The 14974-nt window shown below is 38.6% G+C and overlaps 3 protein-coding genes across 3 annotated transcripts in view; 1 reads left to right on the forward strand and 2 right to left on the reverse strand.

Annotated features, from left to right (window-relative positions):
• Positions 1-621: 621 nt before the first annotated feature.
• Positions 622-12016, forward strand: epyc (epiphycan). The gene is made up of 10 exons (XM_073838123.1): positions 622-796; positions 3376-3559; positions 6936-7137; positions 7386-7622; positions 8215-9039; positions 9372-9479; positions 10466-10624; positions 10924-11126; positions 11386-11481; positions 11686-12016. Exons 2-10 carry the CDS (start codon positions 3383-3385, stop codon positions 11854-11856), a joined length of 2178 nt encoding a protein of 725 aa, XP_073694224.1. The 5' UTR covers positions 622-796; positions 3376-3382; the 3' UTR covers positions 11857-12016.
• Positions 12017-12161: 145 nt separating this feature from the next.
• Positions 12162-13739, reverse strand: LOC141332802 (uncharacterized). Its single transcript, XM_073837762.1, has one exon. The coding sequence runs from the start codon at positions 13737-13739 to the stop codon at positions 12924-12926; it is 816 nt and encodes a 271-aa protein (XP_073693863.1). The 3' UTR covers positions 12162-12923.
• Positions 13740-14769: 1030 nt separating this feature from the next.
• The window catches only part of dcn (decorin), a 14274-nt gene continuing 14069 nt past the window's right edge, over positions 14770-14974 (reverse strand). The window contains exon 5 of the mRNA XM_073837763.1: positions 14770-14777. Within this exon, the coding sequence (XP_073693864.1) occupies positions 14770-14777 (8 nt within the window). The remainder of the gene's footprint in view (positions 14778-14974) is intronic.

The following is a 14974-nucleotide window of genomic DNA, read 5'->3' on the forward strand; positions in this document are numbered from 1 at the left end:
TGTCAGATGTCATTAAGAAAATTTCGAATTTCTGTACAGTCCCAGTGCTCATTTCATGTGACTCAGCAGAAATATGATTACTGAGTTGCAGAGAAAGAGAATTAGTATGGAAAAATAGACTGAGGCCTGTAAAAACATCCCACTGATCATGAAGCAGGCACTTGTACGGAACTTCCTGATAGGCTCTGCAGTGCACCTCTGCACTAAGCAGAGTTTTAGCAACAGAGCAGAATGGAGGCCTTTTCCACCTCTCAACTGAGGAGCCTCACAGAGGGCCCATTGTGTGCCGGGGCCCGGCAGATCCCTACATGAAAGCAGAGTATGCCTCGCGCTCACCTCAGGAAAAGGAAGACAAATATCTCATACTTAGGACTGAATAACTTATGTGTCTCTTCAGGAAACAAAAAGAACGATGGTTGTAAGGGGATTAAAGGATTAACGCAGCTGGGGGTCTCTCAGTGTGCAAATTGGGTGTCCGTTTGGTGTGTGTGTGTGTGTGTGTGTGTGTGTGTGTGTGTGTGTGTGTGATACAGTGTGGTATGGGGTGGGCGCTGCTGTAGATGTGACCAAAACTCGATTTCTCCCTTTTCTCAGTCTCACTTCTTACCTTCACACATACGGGCAGGTAGGGCACACGGGTCTGGGAGTGTGCGCACACGTACACGTCACACTCACCTAGAAGCATCCAAACAGATACACACTCGCCGTGAGTGACCCGTTGCCATTGGCCAGGCCCACCAGCCCTCTGCCTGTCCGAGCTGAAGAACAGGACCATTTGGGACAGGAGGAGAAAGAGGTAAGGGTTCTACTGTATGTTCTTCTGCTATGCTTTAGAGCAGGGACCTAAGGGCTTCTTGGTGTCCTGTCTGCAGCTTTAGTGGCCACTGAGGCTAAGCTAAAAAGGCTAAAATGCATTTCAGTGGCTGTGCTTAGGCTTTTATTTTTACATTTTTGTCTGCATACTACAGTCTCTACTTATATTCATGTAGTTCTTGTGATAATAATGCACATTTGCTAAGTTGCAGCTGACTGACTTTCATTTTTGTTCTTCTTCTGTTTTTGTTTGTGAATTTCTGGATTTGATTATATAATACTTCCATTTTCCATTATCTTCATGAATCTTCTTACAATATGGACTGTAATGTTGAAACTGCATTGAAACAACCGTTTTAAATGGGTTAACAGGTGATCTGTGTGGTAGTGATGGCAATTTTTGTGTGTTCTTTATTGGTCAGTTTACTATTCCTTGGTTTGTGGCATTCATTTTGGGTGTGATGATGTTTGTGCATGAGTTTTAAGAGAGTAGTTGATTTTTAAATGAGTATTTGCAGAAAATGTGATAGGACAGACTGATGCAATCTGTTTAGGTCAAGGGCCATATTTTAAAAACCTCCAGTTTTAAGTCATCAAATTAGTTTTAACAGTAATGGTCAAACAGATTTGTCTGTAACATGTGTCTAAGTAAGCTACAGTGCATATATATCCATGCATTTTGACTTATTGTAAGTAATAAGTCATAAATTTGCCAATATTGGCTGATCCACTAGAGAAGAAGAAATTGTAAAATCAATGAGTGTGTGGAATGCTGTCAGGTAGAGCCAAAAACAACATTGTGATAGTTAGTTCTCACACACACTTACTCACATGAGGTCTATGCACTGCAAACACTCTTGAGAGTGTGTAAAAGCCCAGCTCTGTGTGCAGTATAGTTCCTCTTTCAGTATTTCCCAGCCTAAGCTGTCAGGTACACTGAGGCTTTACTGTGAGGTGATTTTTCTTTTCATAGATACAAACTAGTTTGTGACTCTAATCGATATCACCACTATATAATCTCTGTTCATGATGTGACGTGTTGATTGGCTGTCAGAAAGCCACAGGAAACTGATTTATGTCTAAAAATGCAGTGGTTTCTAGAGTGCAGCTATGCCCCAAAATAGCCTTTCATGGAGAGTTACGTGGATATGTGTGTATGAAAGAGAGAGAGAGATAGAGAGCGATCGTAACTCATTGCCATGCTGTCCACAAACCTCGGTGGAATTTCGAACCTGAGTGTAGAGTCAGACACTCATAAAGGGGCTCTGTCAGGGCTCTCTGTCTCTTTTTCTCTCCGTCTCACCCCGAGGACCAGAACTTGGTCTGCCCATCAAGTACACCCTGTTCTTCCTCCACTCCAGCTGGTCATTGCTTTCCTCTCAGCCTCTTATCATTCATAGGAAATGTATATATTTCAAATTAGCTCAAATTCTAAAGTTGAAAACTAGCATTATGGGCTTGACAACAAAATATGAGAGAGATTACAAAGCAATACATGAGAGATTAAAGGAATAATTTACCCAGAGATTTCATTATTTACTCGCCCTCATGCTGTTTCAAACCTGTATGAGTTTCTTTGTTATGATGAATACAGAAGAAGATATTTTAAGGAACCAAACTTTTGTTGGACCCCATTGACTTCCATAGTAGGGAAATAAATACTATTGCAGGTTACAGGTTTGGAATAATATGAGGGTGAGTAAATAATGAAAAAAAAAATGGAAAAGCATCTGCAGATTTCCTCTGGGTCAGCTGATGACAATGTGAAAGTTATATTTATTAGTTTTATCTTTCATTTAGTATGGTTTTGTGATAATTTACACATAATCTTAAAAATAAAGGTCCCAAAGGGTGGGGATTTCCCAAAGAACCTTTTAAGTAAACAGTTCCTATACAAAAAAATAAATAAAATAAAAATAAAAAATTCTTATTGTAAAGATGTTTCCACTGTAAAGAAGCTTCTGTGCAATGGATGTTAAAGGTTCCATGTGGAACCATATAGAATATTTAATCAAAGATACCTTAAGAACTGAAAAACAAAGTTTTTTTCACTACCTGTGATATTTACAAATATGAAAACAAAGCTAGACGTTATTATCTTTAAAATGTAAGTTTTAATGATGGCATCTCACCTGTGACCTTTCAACTTCAACGCACAAAGCAGTCATTGAGTGCATTCAAGATGGCTGCTGGCTTGGTTGGTGGCTTCTTGGCTCTTGCAAGTGAGCTAAAGACTTTAGAGGTTTGTATTTCAGTATTACTGGCTGCCTACAGCCTGGTAATGAAACCTGAGTTCTCCAATCTTGCAAAGTTTTGTCCTGCAATGACATGAAGTGCATGGAGAGCCAAAGTCTTTGATTTATGCCTCTTGTTAGAACATGTACATTTACCTTCCCAGGTTTGTTATATTTTTTAAATCATCAAAAAATAAAAGACATTTTATAAGACTGTGTGACCCGATATATTGTGGACTGATTATGTTGCAATATCCAACCCGCCATTGCTTCTACATGAACATTTTAAGATCTCACCAGATATTAATCCATCTGATTCTGTGTCTAGCAGGAAGATGGAAACGCTGAGGTTGATGTGTGGACTCCTGGTCCTGTGTGTGGTGGCAGCCTCTCCCCGCCGATACGCCAGACAAGCAGAACTAGATAACTATGACAACAACAATGTGGATTTAGACCTGAATGTGGATGGCGATGATGTCTATGACTATTACGATGGAATTGATGAACCACAGGTGAGAGTCTTTCAATGTTTTATCATTCATAAACATGTTAAAATGGACAGTCACATTTTGGAATCATGCAGCTTAGTTTCAATTTTCATTTCAAACAAGCAAGTAAAAGTCCTATTTTCCAATACATGTCTCATCTAATTGTTCTGAATCAAGCCTTATTCATATTTGGACTTTGATTACTGATTCCTCTCTCTGCATATTTATTAGTTTCTTCCAGTCTGTTGAGATGGCTAATGTTCAAGCACTGGACTCGGTTCTAATTGTCATGCAGGATTGTATTTCTGCAGTTTTGCTTAAGGGTGTTTGACAACTTTTCATTTGCTTTGCTGATCCAAATATTCCTGGGGATAATAACATCCAGCTATGTCAGTCTTTAGTTTATGATTTTCATTTAGAAACTGGTTTTAACCCAGCTGCTGTGCTTCAGGGTCGGTCACTGAGGGCATGTGGGCCTGTATTTACTCATCCTCTCTGATTTCAGATCAGTGTTCGGCTGCGCATACTAATGTTTGTCTCTTCTCAGTGAATAATTTCAGTAAATTGCCTTTGTGCATGCTTTATAATTTGCATTCAAAGGTTAGTTTTGTTTTTGTACTTTGTTTAAAGAACTGCGGCATAATGGTGCAGCAAAGTTCAGTGTGTCAGACTGATTTATTACTCTTTTTTTTTTTTAATGTAACAAATACTTTTCTTGGACATATCATCTGTATGATGGACAGACCAGATGTTGTTGAACGTAAAATGCTCTCAACTGAATTTTCCACTGGCACAACCTTATGGAATGAGAGGCAGACACTGGCATTTTACTGTACTGAAACACATTCATAATCAATTGTTGTATACTTGTGCATCAGATTATGTCACTTAAGTGACTTTCTTTTTTGGCTGGATGCACAATAGCATCATTGATAGTAGCTCAAAGCATCTGCTTTATGTCTAGTTGGTTGTCATTTCCTCATTTACATTTGAAGCAGCATCCACATAGAAGATATTTTCATTTTCAATGAATGTTTTAAGGAACATTACTTAGTTTTGCCCATCTTTACACACTTTATTGAATGAAATGTTGTAAACTGGCCAGTGCACTGAGGTTTGATAGCCAGAAGTTAAGCTGCAGGTATGAAGAAATGTATTCAGTAAAACCATGAGACAACAACAACCACTTCTTCATCTTCAGCATGGAAAAAGTTGGGCTAAAACTATGTTTGACTGGCACAAGCCAGGATGGGCTTTTAGAAGAATTATACTGAAGCCAAGAGACTTAACTTGATCCTGATGTGAATGTTATGTAGTTAAACCCACAATCAAAAGCACACTTGTGAGTTACAACACATTTTCCTTGTGTAAGGCTCTTCATTTTCAACTCATCAGGACAGGATATTATGGATGTTTCATGAAGTGAGGGAATGTTTGTTGTTCCTCACCATCTGGAGATTTTTTTGAATATATCTAAGAAATGCTGTTTCAGAACTGTAGTTTTAGATTTCTGGTTGAAACTTATTAATGTAAAAAAAAACTAAACACCAGTTACATGTTAAGACTGAGTTTTTGGGTTGCAATTTAAAGTTGCTTGTACATGTAAAAGTGTTTGTAGGTTCCTTAGGCACATGTCTGTATTTGTCTTTGTAAATGCATGTATGAACAGGGACATATAATGTATGTCCAGGTGTATTTGTATTATACTTTCACTGGAGTGACTGCTTAAGTGTGAATCTTGGGCCCTAGAGGTTTCTGCAAAACCATTTTTTATGCTTACTTTTCTCTTTATTGCATATCAGTCCCAGCTTGATGAAAACATAAATATAACTTTCAGTTGAACCTAATGACCCCTTTGTGTAAAAGTGTAAACAAACTGGTGCATGGCTTTAAAGCAGAAATATAAAAATACTTTAAAACTTACACAACACTTGCACAATGTACATTACTTAATACAATCATCCTTTGTCTTCTCTTGTCTAAAGAACAAAATGCTGACAGGCTTGTGAGGTTCCAGAAAGCTCTTATGCATTGTGGTATCTGAAATGAGTCACTGGCACTGTTTATTGCTTTATACATTGTTGATTCCTTTTAGCCATCATTTTAGCCTTTGGCTTTGCGTGTTTGGCTAGGTTGTTATATGAAAAGCAAGCATATTCCAAGCAAAGCCTCTCAAAGGTTTTTTTTTTTTTACGAACTCTCAGCATTAGTAGATTTTGGCCATTTGCCTTCATACCTGACTGTTGACAGAATTAGAAGTGTAGTCATGCATTTTAATAAAATTACTGTTTTACAGTTTAATAATGGTATTTAAAAAAAAGATGATGTAGTTTTAATAGGTTCAAGTTGACCACTGAGATTGGCCCTCTAAAGTTAACTGTACACTCTGGAAAGAAAATGTGCAGAAAAATGTATTTTTCTGCTACCATGTATGTCTTGGTTCCACAAGGACCATTTCTGGAAAATAGCAGCTGCTTACAGATCAGACTGTGAATGGTTTTACAGCTCCCCACTCTGGATTGTAGTGGAATCGAATACAAAAAAGCTGATGGAACTAGTCAAAGTTACAACATACGCAGAGTAAAGGAAATGGAAAATGAATAGATTTAAAAATCAGCACATCAATATGATCTGCAATTTATCTCACACCTTAGAACAATTAGCATTTATAAGGAAGAGGGTGACTTTGAAAGCTTTGAATAGGCCGATACCCAGTGAAAAGTCTATTCTCTTTCAATGGGACAGTCATTTGCTGGGTCAAACCTTTTACTGAACCTCAAACTTGTTTTTGTTACAATCAAATGTGTTAATGTGTCTGCAGGACTCTTCTGCTTTAGTAGTACAAACAGATGCCTGATTAATAAATTTATGGGATATTTTTAAAACCAAATGTGGTGGGAACCAATTAAATTCTAGTCCCACTCATGGAGGGCCACTATCCAATCTGCCCCAACAAATCTACCTAGAAGTTTCTAGTAATCCACATGATTTGTATTGGCTGGTTCAGTTGTGTTTAATCAGTAGGAACTAAACTCCCCCAGTATTGCAGTATTGGATACCTTAACAAAGTTAGATAATTATATTCAGCACATTAAATTACTTTAAGCACTTTAAACAACAATTATTTAAACCAGAGATCTCCAAATGTGGTCATAGATGGCCACTGTCCTGCAGAGTTTCGCTTTAACCCTAAAAAACACACCTGAACTCACTATTCAAGGTCTTACTAGGCATGTTAGAAACTTCTAGGCAGGTGTGTTGAGGCAACTCTGCAGGACCCCAGCCCTCCAGGACCAAGTTTGGAGACCCCTGATTTAAACCATTGACAGTCTAAAAAGGTCTTGTTAGTGTTTGTAACTTAATAATGAGTACAGTGTGCTGACCTAAATTCTTCTTGCAGATAGAGATTGGAACCTTGAGCCCTGATGAGGACATTGATCCTTCGCATCATGCCTCACTGGAGGAGGAAGAAGAGGAGGTGGAGCATGAAGAACAGAGGACAGTTGAGGGGAGAGAAGACAAGGAAATACCCATAAGGCCTCAGCTTATTCCATCAGGCGCTGGGGAGTCAGAGACTCTGATGGGCCCTAGTGCACAGGGAGGTCTGTACCATGCATGGACAAACGCACACACTACTAATTGTCATGACTAGCCTATCAATCGTTTCATCATGCTGTTGTTCCATTTAACTGGCAATCTGATTGGTTAAATGTGTTTTAATAATTCTATAACTTGCTTTTTATGTGCATCATATTCATCACTCATAGTGTTTACTGAACCATTCCATTTGGTTCTAAGTGTATTTCTAATTCTAATAACTGTTCTAACACCTAACCTTGTCTTGAACAAGAGGAGGAGCTTCGTCTGACGCCCATTGACATCCTTCAGATTTCTGGGGACATATCGGGTTCTGGTGACTTGGGCTCTGGAGACTTAATTGATGACATAGCTTCCGGTTCTGGGGAGCCTTTGAGCTCTGGAGGTTCTGGGGCCTCTGGTGACATTTCAGGTTCTGTGGACTCAGAGGACCTTGGTTCTGGAGTTTCTGGGATTTCTGGTTCAGGCATAATATTGATCTCAGGTGGAGGTCAGTACTCAGGACATAGATTTGCTTTATGTGTTTACACCAGAGCTGGGCAACTTTGGTCCAGGAGGGCTGCTGTCCTGCAGAGTTTCACTTAAGTTTCACTTAACTAGGGTTAGATCTAAACTCTGCGGGACTGTTGCCCCCCAGGACTGAAAGTTGCCCAGCCCTGGATTACACTGTCAGAAAAAAAATGTGAAAAAAAATTGTACCTTTAGGGGTACAGCAGCTTGTCCCTGGGGCAGGGTACAGCAGCTTGTCCCTGGGGCAGTAACCTTGTTCCTTATCTACCTTTAAATGGTGCATATTAGATGTCCCTTTGCAATTTTTGTACATTCTTTCTGATAGTATAACTTGAGATGATTCTTGATTACTTGATTACAGCACAATATTTGTTTTTCTGTGGGTAAAGTGAAATCCAATTTATGGTCTCTACTTGTCAGACCTAACTGGGGAGGGATTTCTTTTATATGTATTTGTTAAAATGTTGATCCAAAATGGATAACTCATAGTCATTGCCAGCACTGCTGTCATCTCTCATCTGCTGTTGAGGAGGCTAATTTCTTTCTTGCCACCCCACCTTGTCTCTCACAAGAGGAGGAGCTCCACTTGACGCTTGAAACCATTCCACATGAGGCCTCTGGGGACTTTGAGGAATCTGGAATCTCTTGGGAGTCTGAAGCTTCTGGGTTACCTGAAGTGTCAGGAGAGCCTTCAGCCTCTGGGGTTCTTGAAGAATCTGGAGAGCCCGTGGGTTCTGGGATACCTGAGGTGTCAGGAGAACCTGGGGTCTCTGGGGTACCTGACTTCTCAGGAGAATCTGGGGCCTCTGGGATACCTGAGGTGTCAGGAGAACCTGGGGTCTCTGGGGTACCTGACTTCTCAGGAGAATCTGGGGTCTCTGGGGTATCTAAGATCTCAGGAGAATCTGGGGCCTCTGGGTTACCTGAGTTGTCAGGAGAATCTGGGGCCTCTGAGGTACCTGAGTTGTCAGGAGAATCTGGGGCCTCTGGGGTACCTGAGTGTTCAGGAGAACCTGGGCTTCCAGATATTTCAGGAGAGGCTGGGCTCTCTGGGGAACCTCTGATCTCTGGGGTGCCTGAGGCGTCTGGAGAGTCCGGGACCTCTGGGCTGCCTGACATGTCTGGAGAGCCTGTGATCTCTGGGGTACCTGACATATCTTGGGAGCCTGAGATCTCTGGGGTACCTGACATCTCTGAGGAGCCTGAAATCTCTGTGCTGCCTGTGGTCACTGAAAAGCCTGGACCCTTCGATCAGTTTGAAGAGCCTCGGGTCCCAGAGGAGGGTAAACAGCCTGAGGTCACTGTGGAGTCAGGAGAGTCTGGGAGCACAGAGGAGTCTGGGGTGACTGAGGCCCCAGTCGTCACCACTGAAATATTAATTCCTGACTTAGATGAAGGTCAGTACGATGATATCAAAACTATGCACTTCTATGAAATCTGGTAGTATTGGTTACAACTTACTGGAGTAATTTTTAGAGGAAAAGTTTAGACAAGGCAAGAATTACAATCACTACTTAAAATATTGTTGCATCCATCAATTCTAGGCTCTGTGAAACCCATATACTTCATTTAACTGGCTGATCTTGGTTAAATGTGTATTCATTTGCTTTGGTGTGCATTATAACAACTTTTCAGTGTCAGTATTACTCACTGTCTGTCCTGTTCCAATGTTCATCCGTCCATGTGCTAATCTGTCTCCTAACACCTTCATGTTGTTGTGTTTAACAAGAGGAGGAGATACTCCTAACTACCCCGACCACTCCCTTGGAGGGGACTGGGGGTGATATAGGGTCAGGGATACCCGATATTGACACAGATATTGACACAAATACACCAGGTCAGTATTTCACTTGTATTTAACCATTCTTAAGGCAATTGCAATGATTCCATAAAACGTATCCTCAGTAGTTTCAAGACCTGTTCAATATGTTATCTAATGAAGAGAGATACCTACATATCTCTATGATAGGGGTGTCCAAACTTGGTCCTAGAGTGCCAGTGTCCTGCAGAGTTTAGCTCCAACATACTTCAACACACCTAGTAAGAACTTGATTAGCAGGTGTGTTTAAATAGGGTTGAAGCTAAACTCTGTAGGACACCTGCCCTCCAGGACCAAGTTTGGAGATGCCTGCTCTATGAATTTCTGTTCTGCAATATTCTGGGTTGTCCAATTCTGCTCCTGGAAGGCCACCTTTCCTGCAGAGTTTAGCTCCAACACACCTGCCTGGAAGTTTTTTTAGTCCTCTTGAGGACCCTGATTAGTTTTGGTGTGTTTATTTGGGTAATGGAGCTAAAGTCTGCACTAAGGTACCCTTTTTCCACCAGCATGAACTGGGTGCTAGTTCAGAGCCAGTGCTATTGCCAATTCAGAGTTGGTTCGACTGGCCTTCTAAGAACTGGTTTGACTTTCCACAGGCTAGAGAGCCACAACAGAGTCAGGTCTTATGTCACTAAATATGTCTCATCTTTTCCAGCAACACTAGTGTGGCAAAACCAAACACACCAGCAATGTTTTGGTGCTGCTTCTGAATCACTTTTCCTGGTTCCAAACTGGTGCTTTGGGTGTCAAAAGACAAAGAATCGATTTGAAACTAGGCTCCGAACAAGCAGTCGAACTGCCTTGGTGAAAAAGGGGTATAGGAGCATGACTGGACACCTTTTCCATACTGTTCAGAGCACACTTTTTAACGATATGATACAAAAGTGCAAAGTGTTTCCCTCATGTCTTCAAACAGCCGCTGACATATGCATCAGTACAGTTTCTATGTTTTAATATGTATTTGTGTTTGTCTTCTGAATGCCACCTGTTAATTTGGCGGTAAGGTATGGGTACCTGTATGCTCTGCACCTGTCTGGTCGGATCTGTGTACTGTGATGACCTCAAGCTGGACCGTGTTCCTCCACTCTCCAAAGAAACCACTCATTTCTATGCCCGCTACAACAAAATTGCTAGGATCGGCAAGTCTGACTTCGCCAACCTGAGTATGTGTTTTATCAGTGGGACAGTCAAAGTTTTAATCATGTCACAGTTAATGTAGTCAATATGAAAGTTTCATTCAGAAATACATCACATTACAGAGAGATAATGTTGCAAATGGGTTGCAGTTCCTCTTGAATTGAAGCCTAGAGTTCATATAGACAACACTTTTGTCTAATAACATTTCATAACCAGATCTGTTAGCTTAATCCTCATTTGATAGAATTAGCTTGATGCTAAAATATGAATTTGACGTTTTCATGAACTTCACTGCCTGGTCTTTTTGTCTTCTCTTGTTATAAAGATAAATTAAAGAGGATCGATCTGACTAGCAACGGCATTTCCAGGATTGATGATGATGCTTTCTTTGGCCTTCCTGCTCTGGAGGAGTTGATATTACGAGAGAATAGTATTAGACAACTTCCTGCTCTGCCCCCCCCCATGACCCTTATTGATGCCTCTCACAACCAGCTGGGCAGCACCGGCATTCAGAGAGAAGCTTTCAAGGTAAGAAAAGCAATAAGAGTAAAAATGCAGAGCATTTAGTCCAACTTTAGCCCATTTTTTTCTGAGCTTTCCTTGCAAAGTGTTCATCCTATGATAGCCTACTGTTGAGGAAACAACTTACAGTTCATTTAAATAAGAGAAAAATCAGGACAAACCATCCACTTTCTAAGGGAATTGCTGCTGTTACCCATAACTAGATGTGTTCTTTAGATAATTTAGTTTGACAGGATTGTCATCGGCTCATGTTTTCCATTTCCAGGACATGCCGGGGCTACTTTACCTTTACTTGACAGACAACAACATAGACCACATCCCAGTTCCCTTGCCTAACAGTCTGCGCTCTCTGCACCTACAGGTACCTGTACTCCCACCTCACTAGTGCCACCTTGTGGACATGTATGGCACTTGCCTCCTAACTCAAATATGAACATTTGTGTTTAGATTTTAATTTAAAGAAGCTAGTTTACATTCTGGTAATCTGCATAGTGTTCCTTAATGAACGTTGACAACTTTGCTATAGTAAAATTAAAAACATTCTCCGTTTTATTTATTTTTTCAGAATAACAATATTCAAATGATGCACGAAGACACATTCTGCAATCCGCATGACTTGAATTACATCCGCAACGCTCTTGAGGATGTTCGCCTGGACGGTAATCCCATCAACCTCAGCAGAACCCCACAGGCCTACATATGTTTGCCACGTATCCCCGTTGGTGCCCTTATTTAAACGCACACTCAAATGCACGTGTACAAAACTCACACGTATGCACATGCATCAAAACTCCTCTGTGCGTACCTCTCTCTTTTTTTTTCCTTCAAACTTTGGGCTCAAGCAAACACTTGGATATGAATGGCTGTCTTTAAAGGAGGTTGGCATAAATACATAAACTCACACTCTCACAGGAGTTCTGGTGGACACTTCCAACTCTACGCTGCTTGTGTTTCTACCTTTTTACACAGTAGATACTGTGTACGTCTCATAGGTGTCTAACCTCATAAACAATCTCTTTTAGAGAAACAGAGAAGCATGCATAACTCAGACCGTTTTTTATTTATCAAATACTAATGAGGAAAACAAGATGTTGTTAATTTACAAGTGCAAATCTGAACAAAACCGCACAAAAACCCTCTTTTTGTGTGCTGTCTGGGGTTAGCTGCAATAGCCAGCCCAAATTGTTTAAATATGTTTGTTTTGTAAATGAAATATTGTTAATATTCATATAGAATTTAACAAATGTTTATCGTAATTAGCATAAACTAATTGAAGCTGGCGCTCAATGAACTTTTTGAAAGGTAAATTTGACTAATGCAATAAAAGAAGCATTCTAACAATTTGTTGTAAAGTCTGTACTGTAATATAAATATATATAAGCTGTTTTTTTTTTATTTTACAAGAACTGCAATATTTTGGTATATCACATTTCAATGGCCTTCAAATTGAACATTTCAGAACTGTTGTATTGGTTGAGGGGTTTGAGAATGATTGGGGGGATGGGGGGTAAATATTAGCTCAGCATTGTGTGTTTTGTATGGAAATAATCACACCTGAATAAAGTTTTTTGATGACCTCTCCAAAACAGAGGTGGCTTAACGTTTTCATTGTTAGCTTATAAAGTCTTCAAAGGCATGAAAGCAACACTTATCGTTCTCTTAAACAAGCGTAGCTACTAACATTAAAAAATCCAATCACTGTATCACATCACAATCCACTTCTGGCAACAGAAAACAGTATTACGGTGTACAAAAATAATGATATATACATAATGGGTCCCGTTCAGAACTTTTAGTTCCATTTTAGAAGTTCTCGATGAGCTTTTCAAACAGGTTGAGGAATTTCTGCCTCCTTTCTAAGGAAGCCGGTTCCATCACTAAGGGAATTGAGGTATCAGTTCCTTCTGTATTATCATTTAGATTAGCCGTCTGCTCCACTTTCTCCGTCCCACGCTGCTGCTCTAGGATGGCACGCTCTCGTTCAAGCTTTGCCCTTTCTCTGTCAAGAATCGCTCTTTCCTTTTCTAGCTGAGCTCGGATGTACTCCACAGAGGCCCTGTCTCTCTCCACAGCGGCCTTTTCTCTCTCTAGAGAGGCCCTGTCTCGGTCCAATGCTGCGAGTTCTCGTTCCACTCCCGCTCTTTCTCGATCTAAAACCATCTTTTCCCGTTCCAGGACCATTCTCTCGTATTCAATAGCGGCTTTGTCGCTCTCTAGGATGGCTCTCTCGTGCTCCATCTCGTCTCTGTCTCTGTCCAGCTCAGCCCTGTCTCGTCCCATCTCTTCGGACATCATGTCATCTTCTTCGACGAACAGCTCAATCTCGCTTCTGTCCGGCTCACGCGCTCTTTTGCTTCTCCTGCGTGTGGTGTTGTTCGGCCGATATTCGCTGTCGTCGCCCACTGTAGAAGTGTCTAGAGTGACTTCACTTCCTGCGAGTCTACCTTCCATGGCGTCGTCCATGAGGGAGAACCACGGCCAGTTTGTTGGGTTCACCGAGACGCCAGGTGGGGGATTTTTCAGTTCCTGATACACAGAAGGTACACAAAGAGTTGATGAGCGATGAGCAAGCAGAGTGCAAGGGTTGTAGAGTATCATACGATACAGTATGATGTTCATAATTATGTGTAAAAAATTTTAATAGCAATATATAATTGGATGTAATAAGGTTCAGATGTTCGTATTTATTAAAATAAATTGCATTTAATTCATTTGTGTGATTTTAATTAATATAATGTATTTTTAATAAATACTTTATTACTTTTTTATAAATTATATATATATATTTTATTAATTATATAAAAAATGTATTATTCATTTTGTGTCATTTAAATAATGTAATGTGTATGTATATAATACATTCATGCACCAATTTTTAAATTATATACATTTTATAAATTATATATACATTTTTATTACATTCTGATGTTTAACATTAAAATGTCATTTAATTTTGTGTAATTTAATTAATGTAATGTGTATGTATGAAATACATGCATGCACTATAATTTTTTAAGAAATTATATATATTTTATTAATTATATATACAGTTTTATTGTATTCTGATGTTTAATATTAAAATGTAATTTAGTTAATTTTGTGTAACTTATTGTAATGTCTATGTATCATACATTCATGCACTATAGTTTTTAAAGAAATTTTATACATTTTATTAATTATATATAATTTTTTATTACATTCTGATGTTTAATATTAAAATATCATTTAATTTTGTGTAATTAATGTAATGTGTGTGTATAATACATTCATGCACTATAGTTTTTAAATATATTATATATATTTTATTAATTATATATACAGTTTTATTGTATTCTGATGTTTAATATTAAAATGTAATTTAGTTAATTTTGTGTAATTTAATGTGTATGTATAATACATTCATGCACTATAGTTTTTAAAGAAATTGTATATATATTAATTATAGATACATTTTTATTACATTCTAATGTTTATTATTAAAATGTCATTTAGTTAATTTTGTGTAATTTAATTAATATATGTATGAATAGAATACATTCATGCATCATAGTTTTTAAATAAATTGTATATATATTGTATTATTATATATAAATCATTATATTCTGATGTTTAATATTAAAATGTAAGTAGTTAATTTTGTGCAATTTAATTAATGTACTGTGTATGTATAAAATACATTCATGCACTACTAGTTTTTAAACAAATTATATATTTTTTATGAATTATATAAACATTTTTATTACATTCTGACGTTAATTGTGTGTATTGTTTTTAAAAATATTGTTAATGCATATAATACATTCATAAAAATATTAAATTTAAATGTAGCATCAATATGCATTTTTTATTTATTT

This window comes from Garra rufa, chromosome 4 (genome assembly GCF_049309525.1).
Source record: "Garra rufa chromosome 4, GarRuf1.0, whole genome shotgun sequence".
In the NCBI taxonomy this organism is placed as follows: Eukaryota; Metazoa; Chordata; class Actinopteri; order Cypriniformes; family Cyprinidae; genus Garra; species Garra rufa.